The following is a 12449-nucleotide window of genomic DNA, read 5'->3' on the forward strand; positions in this document are numbered from 1 at the left end:
TGAACATTAAGTTTTGGAAAAGACTATGAATCGAAAGTGGAGACGCTATATGTATTTTCCCTTATTTGTTTATTTTGTAACACAAAGTCTTCAATATAAACCTTTTTGTAAGGGAAGAATGCTGTGCTGAAACACGCTAGGTGGCTCTGCAAAAACAGCCACAAACGTATTGCTGCTGCATCCTTCCTTAGAGGTTGTGAGCCCCTCTGGTGGTGCTAAAGATGTGCGTTCCTCTATTACAGCTGCTTTTGATGCTGCACTGTTAGCCTATAACCATGAAGGTACAATATGCCTTTGAGGCAGAGAGAGAACAAATTCAAGCCATATATGAAGCTCACACAGTTGCTCCCCCTCCTCAATTAAAGAGGGCTTTGCTATGCTTAGCATGTAGGTGGTTTGGCTATGAGCAAGTGCTTCTCATCCAAGTGGCAAATTACAAGGCAGGCTGATACACAGGCTTTCTCACTCTCATATATCATAAATGGCTAGTTACAGCCACACTCTGTTCTGCATCCAAGCATTACTTGTTTTGACTTGAGCTCTGCTTAAAAATAACAAATGTTTCTCAATAATGAGGTACTAACTTCCCCAGGAGTTCTCAAAAGCCAGCCTAGGAAAACTAAGCAGGATGTTCTGTGTCTCGGACATCCTTTATAGCATTTGCTTCCCACCCTTCCTGGAAGGAACTCCAGGCAACATACGTAGGATTCTCTAATTTTAACCTCACAACAGACCTGGGTGGTAGGTTGGACTCCAAAATAGCAATTTGATAAAGGTCACCCTGTGAACAACATAGCTGAATAAGGATTTGAATCTGGTTAAACACATCAGAATCCACCTATGGAGACACCAAGGAGGCCCCTTGGTGTCTGTCACCAGACACAGGAGAGCAATTAAAGGCATAACGAATAGAGACACCTTCCAAGAGATATGGACTCCTTTCTTTAAGCTTGTTAATGACAAATATCAAGACCTTGTTATACAAACAGTTCAATATTTTCAGTTGGAGAGGTTACATTAAGTAATACGTTTGAACATTGAATGTGAAAGTTTATGTCTAGAGTCAATGGATAGAACCAACACCGTTAGATGTACTGCTGGATGAGTGCTTAATGGTTTTTGTCTTTGTTTAAGAACCAATAGAAATTAGAGGGTTTTTATTAAAAAGGATGCTCCTCCAGACTATCTCCAGATTTGCCCAAATGCCGAGTAATCACCTTTTAAAGGTAAGAAATAACTGCACTCTCTCTTTTTAAAACACTTCTGGGACAAGGAAACTGTAACAGACCCCAACCCCACTTCATCTGCTGCAGAAAATCTACAGTCTGAAAGTACTGCCTTCTGTCATTGAGAAAAACAGAAAGGAAACTGATTGTTAAAAGTGTCTAAAGCAGAGTGAAAAGCCCAATTTATGGTTGACAAGAAAGATTAAACAGACGAGAGGAACCCCCTATATGTGAAAAATCCTTAATCCTTTTTCTGTTTCCTGCCACTAGAGAACTGGAAAAGCTGAAAGTAAAGCGATCATCATTAGCTGTGAGAAAGGAATTTGCTTTGAGATAAGACACAGTTGCCGCTGTGGAAATATGAAGGGGGATTTAGTTGCTAATAATATCTAGTACATCAAAAGTATCCAGTATGGTTAAGGTACTTTTGGATCTCCCAGTGACCGCTGGTATTGTTCAATAGTTGATGGCTGAACAATTAATAATGATCAGATCAATGTTTGATGAAGAAAATGAGCCAGAGAGATATGATATGGAAAATGGAAATGGGGAACACTCAGAGAATTCAGACCAAATTGATGAAAAAGTGGCAGGACTGGATCATGAAATAGTTAAATTTAAAAAAATGTAAATGACTACCATACAAGGATTTGGAGAAGAAGATAAAATAAAAAATGGTGAGATGAATTATTCAGATATGGTACTGGTAGCGTTAAGAGGGGTGGGGACAAACTTTAGGAAAACTTTAGTCCTGGCCTTCCTTCAGTTCTAGCAAGGAGATAATATTCTGCATATGACCTGGAGCGAATTTAGAGAATGATGCTATTAAAATTATGGTACTCTTTCTGGAGAAAAAGCAAATGGAAGGTCATAGATGATAAGATTAGGGTACTATCGTAAACGCAACAGGAAATGAAAATACAACAGGAAATGGAATTGAACCTATGGAACTGGACACGACCTAATGCATGTTTAATGACGGGGGAGGAATATGGAATATTGGCCCAGTGTGTGAGCACAGTGGGGAGACTTTAAGATGGACATGGACAGAAGAACTTATTATCATTCAGTATGGAGTAATGGTGGTGGGAATTAACAGAAGTAAAGTTTTAAAAAATGGTTGACATTTATCAATAATAACAATTAGGGAATCTATCTTTGTCTTTTCACGGGAAAAAGAAAATAAATGAGACTTAAAATAAATATTATTTAACAGAAAGTGGAGAAGATGGATGTTAGCATGGGCTGAATGATCATATTTTTTAATGTAACCAGCAGATGGAAAATCAGTTTTTTCCCCAGTATCTTTTTGCCTCCCTGCCTCCTTTTGGTTTTCTTCTTTCTTCAGAGTCCTATGTTTGGGGCCCTTATTAACACCCAGAGATTGTATACTCATAGGGGTGGTAAATGGCTGATTGAGGACCCCGTGTGAGAGAAAGGGAAAGGTCGGTCTCCCAGGGTGAGAGGCTGGGAGGATAAAGACCCAGGTGAGACCTGGGAGGAGCGAGTGTCCACTGTGGGTGGTAAGAGCTAAGAATTACTTTTTAAAACTTTGCATTCAACTTATTTTTTTTGTAGCTGTAATTTTACTGTATTATGGGAATCTCTTAATAATTTTTTCATAAAGGGGTGGGGGAAGAGACAGAGTACTGAGAAGGCAACAGGCCTGGGGGAGTCGGGGAGAAGTGCTAGGCTGGAAGAGTTCAATGTCCATTGTGCCGGATGATTTGGAGGAAGCATTCATTCTGTTACTTATTCACATGATTTTTATCCAACCAACTGGTCTGAGCACATGCCTTGTATACGGAGAGCCCAGGTTCAATCCCAGCATCTTCAGCCAAATAAGGTAACATGGCAGGGAAGGAAGGACCTTGGCCGGAGGCGCTGGAGAGCAGCTGCTGCCAGAGCAGACAGCATGAGGCTATTTGGACTAAAGTCAGACCAACATGGCTGCCTACCTGAATCTGGACTAAAGAAAGTATCATATGAAGATTGGAAGAGCAAACTGTCCAAGAATGATGGGAAGGAAAACTGAAGCAAGACTAAAGGTTAAGTCCAGTTAAGTCCAGTTGTGAACGACTCTGGGGTTGCGGCACTCATCTCGCTTTACAGGCCAAGGGAGCCGTTTGTCCACTTCTGCAGACAGCTTTTCCGGGTCATGTGGCCAGCATGACTAAGCCGCTTCTGGCAAAGCCAGAGCAGCACACAGAAATGCCATTTACCTTCCCGCCGGAGTGGTACCTATTTATCTACTTGCACTGCATGCTTTCAAACTGGGACAGAGCAACGGGAGCTCACCCTGTTGCAGGGCCTCGAACCACCGACCTTCCGATTGTCAAGTGCAAGAAGTAAACAGTGAAGACTTTGGCATATGGATAGCCTACACTAAAACTGGGCTAAAGCCCAGCCCTCACTAGTACTGACAATGGTCAGGGGTGATGGGAGTTGTATTCTGCAGCATCTGACTACCTTTGCATGAGCAGGAAGAGTATTGCCCCCGACTAGCAAAACAGCCTCAGAGTAAGCAGGAAAGAGACATCATGGCCAATATTGAGGCACAAGGATTGCCAACTGTTTGGGGCCCATTTGGGATTTTGAGAGTGCCATGGGCATCACTTCCTCTTCAGTTGCTTCTTTCCCCCACCCCAGCAGATGGAAAGAAGAGCAAGAGCACGTTGTGTGTGTTCTCACAGGATCTGGGTAAAGGTTGCATCCAGTAGGATTAAAATGCAAAAAGATAAAGGACCCCTGGACAGTTAATTCCAGTCCAATTTGACTATGGGGTGTGTCACTCATCACCACTTTCAGGCCAAGGGAGCCAGCGTATGTCCACAGACAGCTTTTCCTAGTAATGTGGCCAGCACAACTAAGCTGCTTCTGGCGCAAAAGGACACCGTGATGGAAGTCAGAGTGCACGGAAATGTTGTTTTCCTTCCCGCCACAGCAGTAACTATTTATCTACTTGCACTGGTATGCTTTCGAACTGGCTAGGTTGGCAGCTGGGATAGAGCAACGGGAGCTCACCCCATTGTGAGGATTCGAACCGCCAACCTTCTGATCTGCAAGTCCAAGAGGCTCAGTGGTTTAGACCACAGCGCCACCTGCGTCCCATTAGGATTAAAATGGAACTTCCTGAAATAAAGCTTACATTGGTGTACTGCACAGTAAAACACCACCACACTAATCTTCTGCTAGCCAGCAACAGAAAAACACTGATTCAAGGCATGGATCCTCATGATTTTTATGTAGGATAACAAAAAAACCCAATAAATCACAGAATGGTGGCTTTGAGGGACTATCTTGCAAATATTATTTGGGCCTATGACCATCAATTTTTTGTATCATGTCAGTGGTGTAAAGCATTGAATCAATTATTTTTTACAGTTCAGTCAGTTTAGACATGTTCTGTTTTGGGGGGGTTGGGGAGGGGTAACCTGTGAATACTTTCAAGAGGATTCTGCATCTGACTCAGGTAAACGTGTGCGCATATGAATTCTCTCTCTGGTTCTTCATTGTCTTTGCCTCTCACCCAATCTGACACCACTCCCTCTTTTTTCTGTCTCTACTCATCCTTCATTCTTGCTCTATTCCAGGCTGCCTCAACCTCAGCCCTCCAGATGTTTTGAGACCACAACTCCCATCATCCCTGACCACTGGTCCTGCTAGCTAGGGATCATGGGAGTTGTAGGCCAAAAACATCTGGATGGCCAAGGTTGAGGAAGCCTGCTCTATTCTGTCTCCTTTCATGACATACCACTATCTTGCCCCTGCCTTCTCAGTCATGCCATTTCCCTTCCCTTTTCCTCCTATCCCCCCCCCCCATCATCCACTTTCTGTTCAGCTGAGCCTTGAGAAGCAGAGAGAGCTAAAAGAGGAAGTGGGAGTCACTCTCCCCACTTGCTTTCTTGTGTCATTTTTTTGAGGAGGAAACAATAATCCCCATTGCCAACTTATGGCAAAGGGGACAGAGGACAAGAGCATTTCCCTTGCCACTCACAAAACCTAAGGATATAGGCACCATGCTGTTAAGTCCAGCTGTAGCTTCACTACTAGTTAAAAAGTCAGCAAATTGGCTGTTGCCTCCCTAGTGCAGATCTCTGTAACTTCATTTTGAAAAGTTCAAGCAGATTGCCGAAAAGTGCTCATCTTCCTTTCCTCTGAATGATAGTTTTGCCTTTCTTAGGAGAAATCTGTACATTAGGCCCAGCTGTTATTGCTGGGGAGACAGAAACTGGACAAACTTGTTTCCTCCCTCCTGAGCATGAAAGTAGTAAAGGGACCTCTGACCATTAGGTCCGGTCATCTGGGGTTGCGACGCTCATCTCGCTTTATTGGCCGAGGGAGCCGGCGTACAGCTTCTGGGTCATGTGGCCAGCATGACTAAGCCACTTCTGGCGAACCACAGCAGCGCACGGAAACGCCGTTTACCTTCCCGCCGGAGCAGTTCCTATTTATCAACTTGCACTTTGATGTGCTTTTGAACTGCTAGGTTGGCAGGAGCAGGGACCGAGCAACGGGAGCTCACCCCGACACGGGGATTTGAACCGCTGACCTTCTGATCAGCAGGCCCTAGGCTCTGTGGTTTAACCCACAGCGCCACCCGCATGAAACTGGACAAATTTGTTTCTTCCCTGCTGACCACAAGCATGAAAGTAGTAGCGTCATTCAATTTTGCCCTAAATGAAGCAGTAGGGTACAGAAAGGAATAGACATGGAGATTTTAAAGAGACTTTCAGAGGACAGAAAGGAAGAGTGGGCAAGAAGCCATTGCCTCTCACATAATAAAACCATTCAAGAGGTTTCATCAGCATTCTGCTGACTCATTAACTGCCTCTGAGTGATGTTTCTCCAGGTGGAGTGCTGGGGTTAGTGACCTTCTAGGTGATGTTGGGACCAACATGGTCAATGGCCACAGATGGGAGATGCAGTTCAACAAGATCTGGAGAGCCAGAGTTTCTCCATTCCCATTTGCCCTCTTACTACCAGACCACCCATTTCAAAATCTGGGAGTCTTAGCCCTCTACCAAAGCAACAAACAATAGGTAGCGAAGCAATATGTATTAATATTAGGTATTCGGAAACAACAAAACACTCCACTTTGAGATTCAGTGCCCAGAATAAATGATTCAGAAGTTATTCTGGTCTTCCGAGATTGTTCACTGAGTTCACAGAGGAATTTCTGGCAAGGACTCATGTGGCAGAAGGGATAGAAATATGATGACAGGAAATTGCATTGTGGGGTGGAGGACAGGGAGCTTGTGTTGGACACTCAAGCCCCAACCTGTTAAATGAGAAGCATTGCCAGTTTCTTAGCATCTTGCCTTTTCAGACATAACTCCAAGGTATTTTTGCCAAAGCGATGTGTGGTACAAACCTGGTTAAAGGAAGTGAGGTTTGATTGCTCAGGATGCAAAATGGTATGCTGGCTAGTGATCTCATAAAATACAAGCATGTCATGCACTGGCTGGACACAGAGGAATGGTTGAAGGCATGGGCTGGGGAACCACCAAGGGAAGAAGGCTCAGAGCCCAGAGAATGGTGGTGGGATGACGATGAGTGGTCAGAGGGCGAAGCCTGGAAGTAGGTGGTGTCAGAAGCTGAAAAGGTAACAGGGTTTAGTGAGCAGGGAGGGTCTGTGTCAGAGAGAAGTCCAGAAACAGAAGGTGAAGCAGGAGAGGAGGGAGTCCAAGAGGCAGAGATGAGACAGGCTGGTGAAGAAGCTAGGATGACTCCCTGCTGCCTGCTGCAACAAGCTACCTATCCCCCTAGTTGCCCAGGACCAGAAGAGGGATGAAGGGAGAGGAGCAGAGACAGGTGTGTTGGCATAGTCTCAGATTGTTTGGAAAGGACGAGATTTAGACAGCTGTGGGAAGGTGTGGATCTTCAGCCTCCATAAGGGGCAATACCTACCAAGAATTGTTGTGCTCATTAGGCCTGACTCCCCTGAACAGACCTTGTATCTTCTAATGAAGAGTTAACTTCACATATTCTGTGTGATTTATTGTTGGCTACCTCTGACACATAACTAGAAGTTCCACCCTGCCTTCCCGAATCTGCCAAAATCAAGAGCTGCTTCCCTCTCACGTTGGAATCTACACACCCAGCTTCCAGCAAATAAAATTAGTGGTGAAAACTGGCACAAGAAGCAGCCTTATACCAAGTCAGACCATTAGTCTATCTAGCTCAGTATTGCCTACACTGACTGGCAGAGGCTCTCCAGATATTGAGATTGACGACATTCCCAGTCCTACCTGGAGATGCTGGGAACTGAACCCGGGACCTTCTGCATGGAAAGCAGATGCTCTACCACTGAACTACAGTCATAGGTGCTAGAAGCAAGATCCACCCCAGCTTGCCAGAACACTATGCAGACAGGAAACAACCACATGGAGGACCATTATTTGGGGTGGGCATGTTGTCAAGAGACTTCCCATCCTACTTGAGTAATCTTCGTCTTGCTAGAATTTCAGTCACAAGTGTTAACCAGCTGTACATGGAGATGTCTGGGATTGAACCTGGAACATTTTGTATGCAAAGCATGTATGTTACCATTCAGAATGGCCTTACGGACTCTTTCCTCATCTCCAGAAGATCTTCCCAAAGCCAGGTGAACTCTCCACTCTTACCAAAATGAACACACAGGCACAGTACATTCTTATCAAGAGTGCGCTTTTATTTTTTTAATTTTTTTTCCTTTTTTTGGAATTTTTTAAACCTTAGGTTCCCTTCCAGCAGCAAATGGGTGCCAAGGAAAGAGACCAACAAAAGAATCCAAACGCTCCCTCCCGCCGCCTCATCAACACATTCCAAGCACAAATTAAGAAATGCAAACTAAACCAAAAAATATATATATATTTATATATATAATTTGTCTTTTTCTCTCCGGGTTGCACCCCGGCCCCACCTCCGAAGACGGCTGATTGGCTGGGGGTCTCTGGCTCTCTTCAGTAAGGGGGCAGCAGGGCACGCACACACACACACAGGTGGTTGGAAAAGGGGGAGCAGCATCGCTCAGTTCCACTCCCTCCTGTTGCTCCCCAAGTCTGACAGTAGAAAAATATGGCAGCTGGAGCCACCCTTACGCCAGGCCAAAGCCCTCCGAGCACTCCTGGATGGCCAGTAGCAGCATGTGACGCAATTTCTCATAACTCTCATAGGCAGGGAGGTCCAGCTGGTTGAAACTGGAGGAAGAAAGCATCAGTGTAAGGGGGTGGGGCCAACCAGCTTGATTGCAAAGTCAATGCCTTTCTTTTTTCAAAATGAGAGCAAAAGACAGTACCTTCACCCTCCCCACAAACTGGCCAGAACTCTTAATGTGTAGGCCATGCTCACTTTACTGACAAAAACCTACAGATCTACAGCCTGCTCACATTTGATTCTTAGAAGTGTTTCAGTTCAACTAGAGGACAGCCCAAGAACCTGTTCTGAAGGTCAAAATTCAGCCCTTGGAAGTGATGAACAATCCTCTGCACATGTGCAGAATGTCTATCCCAAACAATTGTCACCCCATCCAACTCTCCATCTGGGATTTGGATTTGCAAGGCACAAAACTGGAGTTCTGGCACCTCTTTCTTTAGGACTTTACCATTGACTCATGACTGAAGTTATAGATAGCCTCTGTTTCAGAAACACACTCATTCCCTTTCTCCCCTCCCAGCTCACAAAATCCCCAATTGTGTTTCTAGGTAAAGGAGCAACAGATACTGCTGTAGAAGGGAAGCTCCTGTAAAATAGCTAGGCCCTTACAGATATTCATAGGAAAAAACCTTCAGCAGCGTCATGGTATAAGTGTTATGGCTCAAGATGATAACCAGCGAATTCTAGCACTTACAGAAGCTTGGAGGGCCTCTTGGAGTTAGGGTGATTATATGACACACTTCCATTTACATAAGAATTTTTCCTGCATAATGGAAAACTATAATTTGAACACTAACAATGGGCTTATCCATTTGCCTCTTACCACGTGTGAGCAGAAGGCAGTCTATCTGTTGAGCGGTCGTCTCTGTGGATCTGGAATTTCTGGATGCCATTCATGCCCTCTAGGGCAGCAAACCCCTGCAAGGGCACCTTGGATGTGCCTGTGACGAACTGCAGGAACTTTGCTCTGTCTGCTTGATCAAAGGAGCGCAGGGCTCGCCAGAACCACTGAATCTGTGCAGAAGGACAAAAGGAGTGGAGACTGGAGTCAGAGACTCTGACATTTCTGAGAACATGAGAAATTTGCAGGCCTCCAGAAGTGAAGGGCCCAGAAGGACCAACACAAAGAGGAGCCAATAGGGGGAGAGGATAGCAGAAGGGATGGTGTCACACATTTCCTGCCTTCTAAGCAGGAGGTAGTGGGGATATACGCCCAACAGGAGAAGAGCCACCTCATTGTGTGCTTAGTGGCAAACAGTGTTCCAAGATCAAACTTGCAGTCAAACATATCAAGGCTGCAATACTATACAAGTTTACCCAAAGTCTCATTGAACTCAACCAACTAAGGAAATTGATTGTTAACATGCCAAGAAAAATCAAGAGGATTCCTCTCCATAAGGCCTTGACACTTCCACTCTGGAGAATAGAGAGTTGGTGAAAGGCAACCTGCTAGAAAGGAAAGGCTAACCTGGATAGAGTTTGCCTGGTACTTGTGGTACTCTGTGTTGGACTTCAGGTCATCTATGTCAATGGTGGGCAGCCCCGAGATTAGCAGCTCCAGCTCCTGCTCCGTGAAGATGGAGATGAGGCGCTTGGGGATAATCTCATAGAAGCCCTCCAAGAAGGCAGCCAGCTGCTTGCGGATTGCTCCTGCCAGAAGGGAATATGGATTATCACTGGGTGGGGAAGGCAATGGAAGTTCCAAGTAGCCAAAGAAGAGGGGAAACTATTGCTCAGGAGGGAATAAAATCTAAACACTGAAATGTGCACATTTATGTAAAATTTACAACTTCTCACAGCTGATTGGTAGATGAATCTGCCTCAAGTACAGAGTCTACGTAATGACCTTAGACCGAATTAGACAACTAAAGTTTTTGTTGTTGCTGTTGTTTGTACACTTTTCCTTAAAAAACACAGTTTGGCTTCCTTCTTCAGGCTATTGCTATTGATCCGGTGAAACAGCAACTCATGGACAGCTCTGGTATGACACTAGTTCTTTGCTTAGAACTTAGTATGAATTATGAGATAGGGAGGGAATGTTAATTCAAAAGGTAGACGCAAGTTAATAAGTGGAGGGATCCCATCTTCCAGCAGAGATGGGTTTAGATCATCAGGTTCTTTTCACTGTTCTCAGGTGTACTCCCCCAACACACCTGTCATTCGCATCTGACACACCAGGTGTACATATTCCTTCTTGTTCTCCTCAGTCACAAGGATGTTGGCTCCGTTGGGCTTAAGGTCACGTACTTCACACACACCAAACTCTTGAACCTGTTTGGGTAGGGGAGGAGGAAAGACAGAAGTGTACTAAATAAGTAGAAACTGGATTAACAAGAACATCTCTTGGGAAAAGAGAAGGCTTGCCTTGCTCTTTCTGACAAGGGCCAGAAGTCAGAATGACTCAATACTGGCCTTGATTCAATCCTTTCTCAGTTTCACAAATTCCTCCTCAGCCTCAAATTACAACCCAATGGATGCTTCTCTTAATAAAACACCATAATGTAGTTGCAAGAATCAGATTTACCCCTTGTGCATAGTAAAATATAAACACACAACCAAAACAGAACAGCAGCAGCCATCATTCAGGGGCAACGAAAGACTCTGGCAGTTATCACCAGGTAATACATCCTTACTATTTTGGAACACTGTGTCCAAATGCCATTCTTGTTACAGTGCTTGATAATCAATGCCAATATCCACAGCCTCATTGTTTCTCACATTGTTTAGAGAGTTCTAATTTTTTAAGATCAAAAGAAATCTGAATTCAAAAGGAAAGAGCTGTATCCGCTGCTAGAAAATCCCTGCAAATATATAGTCATCTTCACCTATTATTACACATGGAGGGATCTGTACAACTTCTGGGTGAGGAATTCTACCACCTTCTTGATTTTTATCCATCATCTTCAAAATTGTCCAAATTGAATGGTTGCCCATTCTATGCGATAGCCCTTTGTCTCTTTAGCTTCAATATCCTTCAACTTCCAAAAGATTTGCCCCAAAATACTTCCATGAGAAGGGGATAGCTTACCTCTGTGCTGAAGGTGAGGTCATAGCCCAGTGTGGAGACATCGTTTTCCAGAAGATACACCAGTCCCTGGTAGAAGTGGTAATCCTCACTCTCCATATCTGTGTACCTGTATGGTTGAAGGAAGCTGGCTGGGTTAGGAACATGTTTTGGGAAAGATAGGAAAGCATTTTAGATGGACTAGTTCAACAAAAACCCTAAAAGCAAAGGCACTACTGACCTGACTGATTTGCCCAAGATATGCTTGTAGAAGGAGCGGGTGAAGTAGCATTCCAGCAACCGGTTATCATATACTGCTTTGGCCACAATGCGCCCTACAAACTTGAAGTAGCTCAGGTGGTTGGGGTTACAGTGAGAGGAAGGATTGATGGTGTAGGTGACTCGATCGCCAGGCGATGTGCGGAAGAGCGCATACATGGGGTTAAACATCTCCCGTGAGATGATCATGTACCACTCGCGCAGGAGACCTCCAGCATCCTGACCCTCTTCGCCTTCAAATACTATGTACCTGAAAAACAGAAGAGGATATAATAATAAGGAAACGTCAGAAGTGGAGGATGGGTTTAGAACAAAAAGGCTGGCAGGGACTGAATGTCTGGTTTATAGGTTCAATCTACAAAATAAGGAAAAATCAACATTTAGACAAAACATGGGCAAAGGTCCTCAGCAAGGGTAAGAAAGAAAACGGTGCACATAAGAAAACTCTGATTATAGCCGCACGCTAAAAGTTCTAGTAGCTGAAGAAGTTGCTTACAATCTGTTTTTCATTTCCTCGGGTGACTTGCGATGCAACTCCCGGTATGAGTCTTCAAAGACATGATCTCGACGCACATGCACAGCCATGTCTTCTTTCCGCAGCCCCTCATCAAGTCTTTCCAACTCTTGCCGGAAGTACCTTGGAAAGAAGAGTAAGCATGTAGCCATTACCTCTCACATTGGGCAGCCCCCAGGGCTATTACTATGGAACTCCCTGAAGCCAATTCACAGTTACAGTTGCAAAGCACTAACAATGCAAGAGATGACATATTCTACAGATGTAGATGAAAAGTGGGCGGGTTTGC

The 12449-nt window shown here is 44.5% G+C and overlaps 1 protein-coding gene across 2 annotated transcripts in view; it reads right to left on the minus strand.

The window, feature by feature from the left end:
* Positions 1-7878: 7878 nt before the first annotated feature.
* HUWE1 (HECT, UBA and WWE domain containing E3 ubiquitin protein ligase 1) overlaps positions 7879-12449 on the minus strand; it is a 96760-nt gene continuing 92189 nt past the window's right edge. For both annotated transcript variants that reach the window (XM_081845860.1, XM_081845859.1), the window contains exons 78-84: positions 12143-12283; positions 11609-11896; positions 11392-11497; positions 10517-10634; positions 9832-10013; positions 9187-9377; positions 7879-8407 (exon numbers count right to left, since the gene is read on the minus strand). In XM_081845860.1, the coding sequence (XP_081701986.1) occupies positions 8305-8407; positions 9187-9377; positions 9832-10013; positions 10517-10634; positions 11392-11497; positions 11609-11896; positions 12143-12283 (1129 nt within the window). In that variant the 3' untranslated portion in view covers positions 7879-8304. The remainder of the gene's footprint in view (positions 8408-9186; positions 9378-9831; positions 10014-10516; positions 10635-11391; positions 11498-11608; positions 11897-12142; positions 12284-12449) is intronic.

The sequence above is a fragment of the Podarcis erhardii genome (assembly GCF_964252035.2).
Source record: "Podarcis erhardii genome assembly, chromosome: 17".
Taxonomy (NCBI): Eukaryota; Metazoa; Chordata; class Lepidosauria; order Squamata; family Lacertidae; genus Podarcis; species Podarcis erhardii.